This window comes from Pinus tabuliformis, chromosome J (assembly GCF_031772625.1).
Source record: "Pinus tabuliformis cultivar Carrire ecotype Pingquan chromosome J, CPIR1, whole genome shotgun sequence".
NCBI lineage: Eukaryota > Viridiplantae > Streptophyta > Pinopsida > Pinales > Pinaceae > Pinus > Pinus tabuliformis.
The window spans coordinates 1262694821-1262711550 of record NC_142295.1 but is presented as its reverse complement, the minus strand read 5'-3'; the positions used below and the strand labels follow the sequence as shown (position 1 = coordinate 1262711550).

The window sequence follows — 16730 nt, the reverse complement described above, 5'->3', positions numbered from 1 at the left end:
ATACACGCTACACTCTTCAAGCTGTGTCAGCTGCCCCAGGCCCTCTATTCTTTCTATCTTATAACACAGCTCAACCGTGATCTTCTTCAAAGATATTAACTTTTCAAGACACGGCAGCTCGTCCAACTCTTTACACTGCCCGATGACTAATTTTTGAAGGTGTGTAAGATTATGAAGCCCTTCCATTTTCCTCACCTTATCAAAATCACCCAAAGAGATCGTGGGGGTTTGTAAGATTATGAAGCCCTCTCCAAAGATATTAACCTTTCAGAAAACGGCAGCTCCTCCAACTCTTTACAGTCCTCGATGCGTAGTTCTTGAAGGTTTGTAAGATTATGAAGCCCTTCCATTTTCCTCACCTTATCACAGCTATATAAAAAATCGTCTTCAAAGATATTAACCTTTCAAGACACGGCAGCTCCTCCAACTAAACATATCTCATATATTTGGTAGGGACTCAATTCCACATTCTGAGAGACAGCTGACTCATCGGTCCCAACGAATCGGGGAAAGTTTTAAGTTCTCTGCAATAGACCTCCAAGTGCTTCAATCTGCTCAAGCGACCCAGCGAACGTGGCAGTTCTTTCAAGCAATCGCTTCCCACATAAAATACTTGCAGATTCCTGAGGTTTCCGATACTGTCAGGCAATTCTTGTAAATCTGTACCCAGCAGATGTAATTCTTCCAGGGACAGTTGATGTGTAACTTGCCAAGGCAACATTTCCATACAAACATGAGTCAAATTCAAATATTCAAGAGAACGGACATTTGCAAATGTTTCATCCGATATGGTCAACCCTATGCACTGATGGAGATTCAGATATTTAAGGTGAATTAAATTCCGGAAGGAATTTGGCAGCATTTGCAAACTATAGGAATCTCTTAGATCAAGGTGCACAAGATTTGTTAAGCACCCAAAGGAATTTGGAAGCGTTTGCAAACCCGAGTTAGAGAGATTAAGGTGTTGCAAATTTGTTAAGCACCCAAAAGAATCTGGAAGCATTTGCAAGCGTTGGGAACCAGAGAGATCCGAGTTAGAGAGATTAAGGTGTTGCAGATTTGTGAAGCACCCAGAAGAATCTGAAAGCATTTGCAAGCGTTGGGAACCAGAGAGATTCGAGTTAGAGAGATTAAGGTGTTGCAGATTTGTTAAGCACCCAAAGGAATCTGGAAGCGTTTGCAAACCCGAGTTAGAGAGATTAAGGTGTTGCAGATTTGTTAAGCACCCAAAAGAATCTGGAAGCATTTGCAAGCGTTGGGAACCAGAGAGATCGAGGTATTTCAGGGAGTGTAAATCACAAAATTCTTTTGGTAACAATTCGATAACATCGGGGTTCACCACAATCTTTTCTAGGTGCTTCAGCTGACCAATGGACTTTGGAAACTTGAATTTTCGAGAATATACAGAATGAATAGTCAATTCCCGCAACTCTAAAGGTGCCTGCAACGCAATAATCAAATATAAGATATTTTCATCCCCATATCCCGACCCTGTACTATTATATCGATAGCAACAATAATCTCCCATAAAATAGAGCGGCAAATAATAAGAATAATAGACATGCAAAGGAAGGAACCAGCGTTAACTTTCACCTGAGATTTTGCTCGCCATAGTGTATCCAATTTGTTTCCGCTCACTTCTAAAACCCTTACATTCTTCATCAGAATCAGAAGCCAGGGAGGTAGGCAGTTGTACGGACAGTCACTCCAGCGTAGCCATATCAAATTTGGCAACTCAACCCTACTCAATATGCTTTTTAAATCATCACCTTCAGTGGCAACAAGTTGTAACTTACTGAAACGATACGGTGAAGGGTCGATCAACTTCCTCAGGCAGTTTCCGAACACCTCTTCACACCAACTTTTCAACCATGACAACCCTTCTGCTGAAAGTTCTGGGTACTCATTGAGGCGATGAACCGTCCTAATTCCGCGAACCTCAGTTATTACCTGTTCATTCGTTAAAAACAAGCAAGCAACAAATTAAACACAGCAACAAGATTCTTCTCTTCTGCTTTTGCATAATAAAGAAACCATAAAGTTGTATGAATAATTCAAGCACTTACAGAATATTGCCGGCACAACTCAGGAATGTCCTCCATCACACGCCATTCACGATGCGGTATTACTCCACATGACTTCCCCTCATCAGTAATTTGTCTTCCCAGGTCTCTCAGGTGATCGTGCATTTTTATGGTATTATTTTCTGTGTCAACCTCAACGAGGCACTTGTCCTGGAGATTTGCAAGGCCCACCAGACCGTTCCAGCCTGATCCATCCCATATTCTTATCGCCATATCCCTGTCTTCCCCAGTGAAATAATAGGAAATGTCTAAGAAGATTTTCCTTTCCTCATCTTCATCCAGAGCATCGTAACTTATCTTAAGCCTCTCCATAATCTCATTGGGAAGTTTTTGGAGAAGTTTCTGCAATTGACCTTTCCAATAACATTGGTCGTCCTTTCCATAGAGGAGTGCCCCAAACACCTTCAAAGACAAAGGCAATCCATTGCAGGCTTTGCAAAACTCGTCTACAAGGTTCTCGAATCCTACCAGTGGATGAGGCTGCGAGAAGGCATGCGAACAGAAGAGTTGTCGAGAGTATTGATCATCGAGGCCTGTTAACTGATATATTGATGACTCTGCTATTCCTGAGCTTGTGAAGACATTCTTGTAGCGAGATGTAACCAAAATCAAGCTACCAGAATGGAGGACGTTTGCCACTGGCAAAAATGCACGCAACTGAGATGCACGATCTACGTCATCTAAAATGATTAGAGCATTTAAAGATGAAAGACGTTCTCTGAGAATTTCTATGCCTTCTTCAATGCTATCTATTAGCTCAGTCCTCTGAGTCAAGCCCTTAAGAAGTTTGCTCTGCAAGGAGTTCAAAGAGCTTAGACGCGCTGTCTCTCTGACATCATATAAGACACAGGATTTGTTGAAATGGTTCCTCTTCCTGTTGAAGAGTTCTTTGGCTAGCGTTGTCTTGCCCACTCCGCCCAAGCCAACAATCCCCAACACCCGAGCTTTGTCGTTCTTCTGTTGCTGCCATAACACACTCCTTTCAAAATCTTCTATTTTTTCTTGCAGACCAGCGGGAAAATCAGCCACATACAGCAGTGTCTTTCTGTTCTTTTTAAGCACGCATTCCACGACCTCCTCCACTAGCTTGGCTTCCTCCTCCTCTTGCTTCTTTTTGTCCCTGGAAATTCTGAACAAAGCACATAAAAGCATTGTAAAATCCACTCCAAACAAACAAAACATTAAGTGTATAGCAATACCAGTTAGATAAATAAATAATAACGACAGGAAGAGTTAAGAGTTCCAACTCATTGTCGGCCTTGAGTTCGAAGCCGTTTATTGACGAGGCTTTGTAGAGGGCATTTCTCCAATTCTGAAGTCTTTTATCGTTGTATCTGCCTTTCTCTTTATGATCACTCAGTGCTTTAGCATACCTGTTTGTAATTGTTGAAATCTAATTTCAACGCTGCCGTACGCTATCAACCAAAACCGCCTGCAAAACCACAAAACTGCCCAGAAACATATCGCACCGCTTTTCCGGAAAAGCAGTTTCCGTATTCGTTGCTCCGATGCGTTTTGGTGCAGGCACGTGGCTCTCGCCTGACGTAGGCAACTTTGACCCATCGGGAGGTAAAGCTCAGCAACAAGCTGCCTTCCAATATCAATCTCCACCGTTGGATTTGCTTCTTCATCCTCCACCGTCAATCTCCGAAGCTGCTGCCCGCTTGCGTCAAAACGAATTTATTTCTGCGTAGAGTGAAAGACTTTCTCTGTTGACTGCCACCCCTGTCTGCAAAAAGGAATTAAATTGAATTTATTGCGGGTCGTAAATGGTTGGCAGAACATTTATTTTTATTACTTTTACACCAATGAGAGGTATGGGCATAAAAAGTCATATTCATGTATTATCCTTTTGGAAATGCATTGGATATGCATTAAAAAAACTAAAACAAATGCATATGTTTTTTTTGTAATATGCGTTGACCATATATGATTGAAAAACCCACGGTTGTAAATAATTTTTATGCACGAAGGTATGGTGGATATTAATGACAGGTATGGTCATTATATCATGATATATACGCAATGTAAAATTCATATGAAGGTAGAGCTCGGTGGGTTGTAATGTATTTTTTGTGTTGACCATTAAAAAAAAGGAGAGGCAGCAAAGAACATTGCTGTAGCGAAAACAAAAGGGTGAAGCACATTTCGTGGGAACGAATGAAGAATGTTTTTTATTATACGAATGCACAGTAGTGCATAAAATAGTGCTGCTCATTGTAATATAACTCAGTAGTGTGAGAATGAAAAGATTTGCACAGCAGTGCATGAGGAAAAGAAAAGGTGGGAGTGCATCTGTAATTTTTTTTATTAACTGGAAGTGAAGAAAAGTAAAACTAGGGGAGGCATATAATTTTCTTGGGTAAGCATGTGTAAGTTTTGTTTTTACAGTAGCATGTAAAAGAAGGTTTTTACACCAGTAAATGTAAAAATGGGTTTTACAGCAGTAAACCCAGCACAGTGAACTCTCAGGTGGAGAGAAAAGACAGAGTTCTATTTTTGATGGGTGAAAGTAATTTTTGTAAATCCCTCTGAGTGAAAGAGGATGAAGTTTGTATGAGGCTTTATATGTTAATTAATAGAAATGTTTTATGGCTGTGTAATACTCTGTTCTGAGTAATTTTATTTAAAAGCTTCCCTGTGCATAAAGATCCTGAGACAGAAGAAACAGAACATTGTCTCTGTGTTGGTTATTTAGTTGGTTTTGGTATTTCCCACTGAAAAATACCCAACAGTGGTATCAGAGCAGGCTTAGGCTCTTTGAAGGTGACAAAGAAGCTGAAGGGAGGAGCTTGTTGCAGCAGTAAAACTTCTCAAGCAGAGTGAAGGCTCTCCAGCAGTGTGAAGCCACAGCCAAAAGGGGTAAGGTATTTCTCAAAGCTTTCCTTTGTGTTACTGTTGAAGGAACAGTCAGTGATTTAAAAGAAAACACAGTCAAGTATTTAAAGCCTAGATAAGAATGGCAAGGTCAAAGAAGAAAGCCTCCAAGCCTGTTAAAAATGTGTCTCCCCCTTCTACTAAACTAGAAAGCAATCCATTAGAATACATTCTATTTGAAACCCCAAAGTTTGATGGAAACTTTGATGTATGGGAAATAAAGATGAGGGCTTTCCTAATGTTTGAGGGGATTGAAGTCTGGGAGTCAGTGATTGATGACAGCAAGATGGATAAAGAATCCATGGAGTATGATGCACAAGCAGCAAAACTAATCTTGGATGGATTGCCTGATTCAGTGAAGAAGAATCTAGGAAAATATACATCAGCAAAGGATATTTGGGACAGACTGCATGACCTTCATGCAAAGGGAGCACTGACCATGACAATGAGTCAAGAAGAACCCATCATAGAAGCTGAGAATGAGAAGCTTGACCTCATCAAGCTTCAAGTAAGAGAAAGGGATGAAGAGCTTGCCAAGCTCAAGAAGGAGCTTGATCAATGCAAGAAGAAACATCATGAAGAAGTCATATCCATGACAAATCAGCTGAATGAAGCAAAGAAGCAGGCAGATGCCTTGACAAGTCAACTTGAAGAAAGACACAAGAGAGTGAACAAGCTTGTGGAAGAGATTGGACAGTACAAGGTAGAGGTCTCCTCCCTTAAGTCCGAACTACAAGAAGCCAGGAAGCAGGCACAAGGAGCTGAAAAGAAAATGAAGAGCAGTCAAGCAAAAGATGAAGAAATCTCCAAAATAAAGACTGATATTATCTCCTTCAAAATAGTAGCAGCTGAAGCTACTCGTAGCAAGGAAGAAACTGAGGGACAACTAGCAAAGAAAAATAATGAATGTGAAAAGTTAGAAGAAGAGATTGTCCTCCTCAGGAAGAAGGTTGAAGGGATGAACAAGATCATGAAGAGCTCTCAAGCTCTGGATGACATGCTCAGCTATCACAGATCTCCATTTGACAAATCAGGACTTGGGTATGTAGGTGAACCCTCAAACAAGGATGAGGATGCTTTAAGCAAAGGAGATGTGAAGAAGCCAGAAAGAAGTTGTGAAGCTCCTAGTTCCGGCAAAGGCAAGGAGAAAAATGAAGGCTGCAATAGAAGAAATCCAGCTCCAAGAAGAAATGTAGCTGATGTCAAAGAGGCAAGAGGCAACGGTGATCATCAAAGAATCTCAAGGCAGCAAGGCTTCAGAAGTACATCAAGGAAACCTCCATCTCCCAGGTACCAAAGTTCATTTTATGGTTATTGTTATGCTTGCTCAAACTTTGGTCATATGGCAAAAGACTGTAGAGCATTTCATGGAGATAGATGTTGTGGTCCCCGACAACCTCCAAGAAACAATTTTAGAAGAAATCATGAAATGTCATTCATGAAAAATGTAGAATGTTTCAAGTGTCATAACATTGGGCATATGGCACGAGATTGTAACTTGACATGGGCTCTTACACAAGCTAGACCCATGGAAAAGAAGAAAGTTACACAAGTATGGAGAAGGAAAGTAATACAGTGTGAAAACCCCTTGAACTCCCCAGTGGATCTAAATTTATTTTGAGAAGAGTCTACCAAAAGAAGACAAGCACACATTAAAGGGGAGCTTGTAATCTTTATTTGCTGAACTGTATTAACAGTCATTTGTTGATGGGGGATGTATTGTAGCGCAGCAGTTGCAAATGAAATCTTTGTTAATCCCTCTGAAAGGTAATATGCAGCAGTGATGAAATCAGCAATGTTTTTTGCTTTGTGTTTATGCAATATGCACAGAAATGCATAAAGAAGAAAAGATGGCAGCGCTGAAATGTAAAGAGCAGCAGCGAGATAAGAAGTGTGCAAAGCATGGAGACCCTCACAGCAGTGGGAAGATAGAGCATAAGACAACAGTTTGGAAATTTTTTTTATGGAGCACATGGATTAGAATGAACAGCAGTTTAAATTTTTTTGTTATGGAGCACATGCATTGAAATGCATAGCAATGGAAGGTAGTTTCCTTCTATGTAATGTGAGAGAACATACTCACAGCAGAGTGAGTATAATACACAACAGATGGAAATGTTTTGTATTGGGAATGAAAATGCAAAGCAGTGAGAAAAAAATGAGAAGAAGGCAAAACGCAGCAAAACGTAAATGCCCAGTGGCTGAGAATGCAATGAAATTCTTTCACACAGCAGTAAAAAAAATGTAATGTTTTTTTTATGCAATGCAGCATGCAAAGAAATGCATAAAGAAAAACAGGGACAGCAGATTTTTAATGCACATGGGTGAATGATAATGTGTGTGGCAACAGAAAAATGAAAGGAACTGCACAACTGTGCATTGTGTAAAAAAAAATGAAGACTAAGATTGTGTGAAGCAAGGGTGCATGAGAAAAGTCAGCAGCCTGTGTTATTTTTTTGTGGAGAATGAAGTGCCAAGAGTATGGGCACACAGCAGTATGATGAAACAAAAGGCAGCGACAGTGCAAATTGCAGAGGCAATGCAACAGCAAGAAGTTATGGACAGCAGCATGATGGCAAAAAGGAGAAGCACACAGAAATGCAAATGTGAAAAATGCAGCAGCAAAAAGTTTTGAACAGCAGCACATGCAAAAGAAATTTTCCTTACAGCAATAAAGGTAAATGTAATGAATTTGTTGTTCATTGAATTGAAATGCAATATATGCAACAGCAGTGAGTGTAAGAAATGTTTACACACAGCAGTGTAAATTTGTAAGTTGGGACAGTGTAATTGTTCCAGAAAAGACAGAGTATTTTGTCTTTGAAAAGTGCACAAGCAGTGCAGGTGTAGACACAGCAGTGTGGGGTAGACACAGTAAAGAAGATGGCACAACAGTGCAGCAGAGAATATGCATCAGCATAAAAGAACATTGTAATGAGTTTGCACACACAGCAGTGCAATGATTGTTTGTTTTTGAAACTGCATGTAAAGCAGTGTCTGTTTGTAATCCCTCTGTTAATGAGGAAGGTGCTTTTCAGCACAGTCATTTGGTGAAACCCTCTATGAAAGAGGAAGATGCTTTTCAGCATAGTGTGGTAAATCCCTCTATCAAGAGGATGATGCTTTTCAGCATAGTCACAGGTGAATCCCTCTGTCAAGAGGAAGGTGCTCTTCAGCACATTGTTATGGTGAATCCCTCTGTCATGAGGAAGGTGCTCTTAAGCACAGTTTCAGGTTAATCCCTCTATTAAGAGGAAGACAACTTTGATTGTTTGTGGAACTGCATCAGAAGCAGTTGGTGAATCCCTCTATGTGAGGAAGATATTCTTGTAACAGCAGTTAGTGAATCCCTCCATGTGAGGAAGTGCTTGGGTAAGATTGAAAGCCCAGCAGTTGAAATTAAAGGGGAGTGTTGAAATCTAATTTCAACGCTGCCGTACGCTATCAACCAAAACCGCCTGCAAAACCACAAAACTGCCCAGAAACATATCGCACCGCTTTTCCGGAAAAGCAGTTTCCGTATTCGTTGCTCCGATGCGTTTTGGTGCAGGCACGTGGCTCTCGCCTGACGTAGGCAACTTTGACCCATCGGGAGGTAAAGCTCAGCAACAAGCTACCTTCCGATATCAATCTCCACCGTTGGATTTGCTTCTTCATCCTCCACCGTCAATCTCCGAAGCTGCTGCCCGCTTGCGTCAAAACGAATTTATTTCTGCGTAGAGTGAAAGACTTTCTCTGTTGACTGCCACCCCTGTCTGCAAAAAGGAATTAAATTGAATTTATTGCGGGTCGTAAATGGTTGGCAGAACATTTATTTTTATTACTTTTACACCAATGAGAGGTATGGGCATAAAAAGTCATATTCACGTATTATCCTTTTGGAAATGCATTGGATATGCATTAAAAAAACTAAAACAAATGCATATGTTTTTTTTGTAATATGCGTTGACCATATATGATTGAAAAACCCACGGTTGTAAATAATTTTTATGCACGAAGGTATGGTGGATATTAATGACAGGTATGGTCATTATATCATGATATATACGCAATGTAAAATTCATATGAAGGTAGAGCTCGGTGGGTTGTAATGTATTTTTTGTGTTGACCATTAAAAAAAAGGAGAGGCAGCAAAGAACATTGCTGTAGCAAAAACAAAAGGGTGAAGCACATTTCGTGGGAACGAATGAAGAATGTTTTTTATTATACGAATGCACAGTAGTGCATAAAATAGTGCTGCTCATTGTAATATAACTCAGTAGTGTGAGAATGAAAAGATTCGCACAGCAGTGCATGAGGAAAAGAAAAGGTGGGAGTGCATCTGTAATTTTTTTTATTAACTGGAAGTGAAGAAAAGTAAAACTAGGGGAGGCATATAATTTTCTTGGGTAAGCATGTGTAAGTTTTGTTTTTACAGTAGCATGTAAAAGAAGGTTTTTACACCAGTAAATGTAAAAATGGGTTTTACAGCAGTAAACCCAGCACAGTGAACTCTCAGGTGGAGAGAAAAGACAGAGTTCTGTTTTTGATGGGTGAAAGTAATTTTTGTAAATCCCTCTGAGTGAAAGAGGATGAAGTTTGTATGAGGCTTTATATGTTAATTAATAGAAATGTTTTATGGCTGTATAATACTCTGTTCTGAGTAATTTTATTTAAAAGCTTCCCTATGCATAAAGATCCTGAGACAGAGGAAACAGAACATTGTCTCTGTGTTGGTTATTTAGTTGGTTTTGGTATTTCCCACTGAAAAATACCCAACAGTAATATATCGCACCTCCGAAATCTCCACTTTATAAAAGATGGGAAATATGGTATCCCCAGACTTGTCCAATATAAGGACCAGCTCATCCAGACACCACCTAGACTCAACATATCTGGGTGAGAAAATGACAATGTGGATAGACGCGGTTCGGATGGCATTTTCAATTCGACCATCTATGTAATCTCCCTTCTGCAGTTCAGCCTTGTCCAGGAAAGGTTGCAAATTATGTGAAAGAAGGCGTTTGTAAAGTCTGGTAGCCAAAGTTCCTTTAACGTCGGGACCACGATGATTGATAAACACATCGTGGTAGTTGCTATTTGGGTTCGTGGAGGTTGATGGCATATCCATTGAGGAATCGGTGGAAGTTAGCCGATCTGCCATTGAACAGAAATACAAAACAGAAGAAGCACAGGTTGATAGATTAAGAAAATGAAGGTATTTGGCTGCTCACAAACTGAAATCTAAATCTTATTTATATCATAGCATCTTAGTCTCCGGACCAACGTGGCAATGGCGCCAGCGGGTGGGCACACTATGGTAATTGGTGCAAGCTGGAACCCAATAGGAATACAACGAGATTATTGATTCAATCTCTCACTGGTCTCTCAATTTTCCATGAGCCTCTAACAGCTGGATCTCAATACCACACCACACCAGTCTCTCAATTTTCAATGAACATTTATACGCGAACACCTCAATTTTCTATGAATACTTGATTGCAAGCTGGATATCATTAAGAGCATAACATAAAGCCACCCCTCCCTCACTTTTCTATGAATATTTGACTTTGGAATATGTATCCTTTAAAAAGATTCCTTTTTCCTGCCACAACACCAACACCCACACAGTTTAATATGCGTTTTTTAATTTGCATTAACAAAAGAAATTGAAATGTTTGGAAACATATTACTTTGTTATCAACTTTATTGAAATGTTTGGAAACATATTACTTTGTTATCCACTTTTGAATGATTTATTCACCATATTAGTTTTAAATTTGAGTAAAGGTAATATTTAATATTTGCTGGAGTAGGTAAGTGATATATTATATGGAATAATAATAATAAAGTAGTAATCCTAGTCACACTATGGTATTATTTCAACTACTATGTTTGTTAACTTTTTTTATTTCTATTAACTTATTTTTATTTTATATTCGGACCACTATCTTTATTAACTCACTTTTATTTTTATTAATTTATTTTTATTTTATTTTATTTTTATTTAGAGGAAATTAATATTTTACATAATCAGGCTATGGGATTATTCTAATCACTATTTTTATTTTATTTTTTTAGAAAAATGCCATGAAAATATTTATCTAGTTAAAATTTGTGTTTGAAAAACTCCAACCCCAATTTCTATTTTCTTTTATCTCAGATAAAAGCTAAATAAAAAAAATATTTATCTTACTCAAAAATTATGTTGAAAAGATAAAATGATAATTCTTTTAAAGTTATATCAGAATCTAAAATCTTACACATATCATATAAAAACAATGATACTCAGAATCCATATTATTTATGGTTTATAATGCATTATTATGTATAGTTCACATTGTTTTTGAAATTTAAGAAGTTTTAAAGTTTAAAACCAATTAAAAATATCATAATTAATATTAAAGAAAGTGTGACAAGAGTTTCACATTACTATGTTTCACATTACTCGAATTAAATGAAAATGAAAATTAATTTAATATTTTCATATTTCAAAAAGTGTTATTCTCTTAAATATTTTAATAACTCTGAGCTATTAGGTGGAGAATTTGATTTTTCAAGCCTTGATGAAAAAGAGTTCTCTCTTCTTGGTGCTTTGCATACTTTCTCTACAATGAATGCCAATAACATCACATCCCAAATTTTGACCTCACCATAATTACCATTAACAAAGATGTTATCACATTTTAAGTCTAAATAGATTTGTGTTAGCAAATAGATAATAACTCATCTGAATACGAGCAACACATCTATAGTGATTCAAATTTACTCTTATTCATATATTTACTTACTTTTCCATAATATTTTTTTTTTTCCAAAAAAAACTGAATTGTGACTATAGATATAGCGTAAGCAGTGCAAAAATTGCCTAGCCCAGCCCTTGATTTGATTTGCCTTGCGCAACCCTTGATTTTCAGACTTTCGGAATTATAAAAGCTTTACAGAAATTCACACACGACAGGCCTTTGTATAATTTTTGTGAATTCTGAAACTGGTAATAGTTGTATAATTTTTGTAGGAAAAGTAAAAGTTTTTGGAAGCAAATATTCAGCATTTGATTTTTTTTTCAAAAATTTTAAAGAAACATTGTCATGAAACTCACCCAATTTCATACAGCATTACCGACTCGATTTGCAACACCAGTATATATTAAACCCATTTCTTTTTGGTCTTAGACTGTCAGGGCGGAATAATATTGGAATAACCTAATCCTATAATAAAGGGATCCAAGTACCCATTGAATAACCTAATCATCTTGTAATAAAGGGATATGCATTGGTTCAGAAATTTAAAATTTAGTTGAAATTTCACGATTGAGTAGGGTTTTATTATGACAATATCTTGAAAAGATTTTGAATTTTGAAACCATCTGTAAAAAAATTGTGAAACAACCCAGATTATAAAGTCAAAAATTTAGAAGTGATACAAACGGTGAATTTCTATATTACATAACTATAAGGTTAGATCAATTGGTCCACTCTCGCCGATCTCAGAGTCCTTCAACCGCATGTGAAAAAAATATCTTGATTTTCGTGAAAATTTTGAAAAGTTAAACTTTTAAAACTCTGAAACATTACCAGTACAAGAGTTTATGGGTTTAACTTTCTATACACTCTCAGTAATTTCTACATTCTCACGGATTTTAACGGTCTCTCAACCTCAAATACAAAAAATTATCTAGATTTTTATCTTAATTTGAAAAATTTTAATATTAAAAACTTTGAAAATATTCTGAAATCTCAGGAATCTGAAAAGTCGTGGGTTCAAAAAATCATACTCTAAAATCTCAGGAATCTTTAATCTCAGGAATCTTTAAAAGTCATAGGTCCAATTCTCTAAACATTTTCATTGATCTCGACCTTTATTCAGTCACAAAATTAAAATAAATAAATAAAAATATGTAATTCTTTTATCTTAATTTAAAAATCCATTTAAAACTCTGAAACATCACCAGTCCAATGATCTAAGAACTTGTATAATCAAAATTTCTTTCCAGCTTGGTTGTTTGGAGGGATCATATGGTCGTTTGCAAAACTAATTGAAAAAGATTGTGCCTTTCAACACCTCTGTTATTATAAATTCGTACGGCTTTCCTGTCTTAGTTGAGGCCATCTAATTTCGGCGAATAAAATATGTATGAAATACGAGATTGTGCCAGTTAACCAAGCTTTAGCTAAACCAAATGCTGAAGAGAATATAAAGTATCATAACACTTATTTTACCACTCTTTCTGCTCACATCTCTCCCGTGACGGGTGTTTTTCTTGGGCTTCAAGTACTATCTTGTTATAACATAATATAACTTTTATATGATTGCGAAAATTTTGAAAACCAACCTGGATTCTCGACAGACCATAGGTCTAGTCACTGCATAGACATGCTCTCCCAGAGTTGCAGCTCTCAAATGGTTGATATTGAGTTGTAGATCTGCAATTCTCTGGAACCCAGAAACAGTGTGCGCCCCACCCTAGCTAGACTCTCTGAAATCAACGCAGATACCCTTCCATGAGATACCTTGAAAGGCTGTTCCAAACCTTAAAAAAAAAAAAAAGCAAAAACGGTTAATAGAAATACCCAATATTTCTGGATCATTGATCATGAAATCAAATGATACTCTTCACGGCCACAGAGCAACTTTTCACCGCAATTATTTAGGACATAAGAACCAGTGATCTATACCTGGCGATATCATTCCGTCACCGTAAACTTCCAGGAAACGCATTCCCCACTGACCGACCAAACACATTGGCATTTCCATTGACCGACCAAATACATCGAGATCAACATTCTCCACCAACCGTTCAAATATTTTTTTTTCTGAAGGTGGCAAAACCTATCAAACTCAGGTGTCAAACCAACAGTGAGGACAGCCATCTCTGACTGCTATCCGTGAATGTCGGTTTGACTCATCACGGTTATCAAGGAAAACCACGCCACCTGTAATAACCCGCTGGTGTTACATAAACTTTATATTTTATAAAATATTTCATATATATTATATTTTTCATAAAATTTCTGTTATTTAATTTAAATTAAAACATATTTGCATTATTTTTGCGTTGGAAATTAATTCAGCTTTAAATGCATACCAAATTTGTAGTATGTTGAAGTCAATTTGAATGGGATATATTTAATATTAAATTTTTTATATAAAAATTGTAATATCTATATAGAGTGTAATTTTAAGGGTTGGTTTAACTGGATGAAAGAGATTAGTTAGAGGGTTTTTGGAAGATCTTGTTAGGGTTTTGGTAATTTTCTATTTCTTTTCATGGTGGTTGTAGTAATTTTTTATTTGCATCTAGCTCTTGGGTTTGATGATGTTGCCTTAGGTGTGGTCATCTTTTCACTGGTTGATGTCATTGGTGGGTTGTTGCTCTACATTTCCCTACGGTGAGGTTCATTTTGGTTTTTGTGGCTTTGTCGATTTGCTAGTTGGGGAGCTTGTGGGGAGTTGAGGAGTGGGATTGTGGTTGTCTCATGTCACAAATGTCATTGTTTTGTGCCTCTTTATATTTTGGTCTTTTGTTACCATGATAGTTGGTTGATCCTTTGTACTATTTCCTACCTAAGTGATTTTGTTGTGGGTTTTTGTTGTGCGACCTTTTTCATGGAGGCCTCTATGCTTGTTTAGTTCGAGCCTGCCTATTGGGTGACTTGTGCCCAACTAATCGTTTTGGGCTATATTTTTTATGGCCCCTTTGGGGTCATTTTGGGCTATATTTTTTATGGCCTTTTTGGGGTCGTTTTGAGCTATATTTTTTATGGCCCCTTTCGAGTATTTTTATTGTGAGGCATGCGTGCTTTTTTTCTTGTTATGTGGGTTGGTCATTTGTTTGATTGACTGAACATACTAACCTCATGTGGGATTGAAGCAAATCCCAAGAATGCACTACAAGTGCATATACAAAATGTTTTGTTTTTTTTTTTTTTTTTTTCAAATCCAATTTATGAATGAAAATATAGGTTTTTTTCTAGGAAAAAAAGGGTTTGTTTCCATAGTTAAAGCACCTTGCTAATGGGAGTTCATGGCATCAATTCTTCTTGATGTTTTTGGGGTTAGGCTCTTCTAATGAAGCAACGAGATGTGATCCCTTTAGATGGATATGTCTATGTAGTGACCACTAGGAATAGAATTTGACAACAAAATTGCTTGTCACGAGGTGATTTACTCGTCAAATACAATTAAAAAATCGCAAAACCTTCAAGATCCTTCTTTAAAATTGGGAAGATGAGCCTCACAAGTGTGAAAACCGTCAAATTAAAAGAGTGAGACCATTTTGAAATTCCAACCCTAATGATGTTTGTAAACCACACAAAAAATTATAATAATATATAATTATAAAATTTTCATTTTAATTTTTTTGATAAATTTTTTAATAATATAGATATAACTTTTTAAATTATAATAAATAACTTATACTTATTAATAAATAAAAATTTATTAAATTTAAATATTTTTAATAATATAAATAAATAAATATAAATATATATATATATATATATCTATATATATATATATATAATAATTAAAATATATAATTATATAAATACCTTAATATGTTGGAATTCCTTTCCTCAAACCAGCTGAATCAATCCAATTTAATTAAATTAACTTTAATATGGTTAGTATGTCGTTAACGGAGTAGTGTGAACGAATAAGAAAGTTAATAATTAAATGTCTGAGCAGTGGGACCAAGAAGGCCAAAGTCCAACACTTGTTTTTTAATCATTTTCTTTTGAGAAACAACCAAGCACATACACATTAGATTATGAGTGGTTAAGGTCTTCTAAAAAGGAATCTTCTCTTTGTGGCATACAAAATGAAGTAATGAAATAATAATGAAGTTGGGAATCCTAATGAGATTAGAATTTTGTGATTTTTGGTATAATTATAGCTTGATGAGGTTACAATTTTGATTGGAAAAGAATAGAAATATTAGTATGATTTTAAGAAAATCTAGATTTTTTGTTTTCACTTGGAGAGAATTTCGGTCAAATTGTGGCCTTGTTAAACATCAGTTGACAATGCCACACTCCACTAGGTACAATTGGTAACATGTTTTTGGAGTTCTAGGAAAGGTCGCAAATTATGTGAAAGAAGGTGTTTGTAAAGACTGGTAGCCAAAGTTTCTTTAATGTCAAGACCATGATGATTGATAAATACATCATGGTAGTAGCTGTTTGGGTTCGTGGAGGTTGATGGAATCAGTGGAAGTTAGACGATTTGGCATTGAAGAGAAATACAAAATAGAAGTGAAGCACATGTTGATAAATTAAGAAATTGAATGTATTTGGCTCCTCATAAAATGAAATCTAAATCTTATTTATAGCATAGCATCTTAGTCTCTAGACCAACGTGGCAATGGCAATGGTAATGGCGCCAGCCGCTGGGCACACGATGGTAATTGGTGCAAGCTGGAACCCAAAAGGAATACAACGAGATTAATGATTCAATCTCTCATTGGTCTGTCAATTTTCTATGAGTCTCTGACTACAAAGTGGATCTCAATACCACCAGTCTCTCAATTTTCAATGAATATTTGACTGTAAGTTGTAGCTTAATAGGGGTACAATGTAAAGGAAATATTCCATCTGCCACCACTCCTCAATTTTCTATGAATACTTGACTGCAAGCTTGCCACTACTCCTCAATTTTCTATGAATATTTGATTGCAAGCTATACATCATCAAGAGTACAACAGTCTCTCACTTTTCTATGAATACTTGACTGCGATAACATAAACTAATATGTCTAGTTTAAAAAGGATTCCCTTTGTCCTGCCACAAC

General features: G+C 36.7%; 1 protein-coding gene and 1 long non-coding RNA gene across 3 annotated transcripts; both read right to left on the bottom strand.

The window, feature by feature from the left end:
- Positions 1-457: 457 nt before the first annotated feature.
- Positions 458-10104, bottom strand: LOC149231842 (TMV resistance protein N-like). The gene is made up of 5 exons (XM_089381768.1): positions 9736-10104; positions 3332-3477; positions 2067-3213; positions 1594-1950; positions 458-1441 (listed from the first exon to the last, which is right to left on the bottom strand). The coding sequence occupies exons 1-5, from the start codon at positions 10102-10104 to the stop codon at positions 458-460; spliced, it is 3003 nt and encodes a 1000-aa protein (XP_089237894.1).
- A 3169-nt stretch (positions 10105-13273) lies between these two features.
- LOC149231841 (uncharacterized) lies at positions 13274-13732 on the bottom strand. 2 transcript variants are annotated; one of them, XR_016247489.1, is made up of 2 exons: positions 13619-13732; positions 13274-13462 (listed from the first exon to the last, which is right to left on the bottom strand). It is a non-coding gene; the product is annotated as an uncharacterized LOC149231841 (long non-coding RNA). The 2 variants fall into 2 exon arrangements; XR_016247488.1 differs by having other exon boundaries at positions 13274-13473; positions 13619-13726.
- Positions 13733-16730: the final 2998 nt, after the last annotated feature.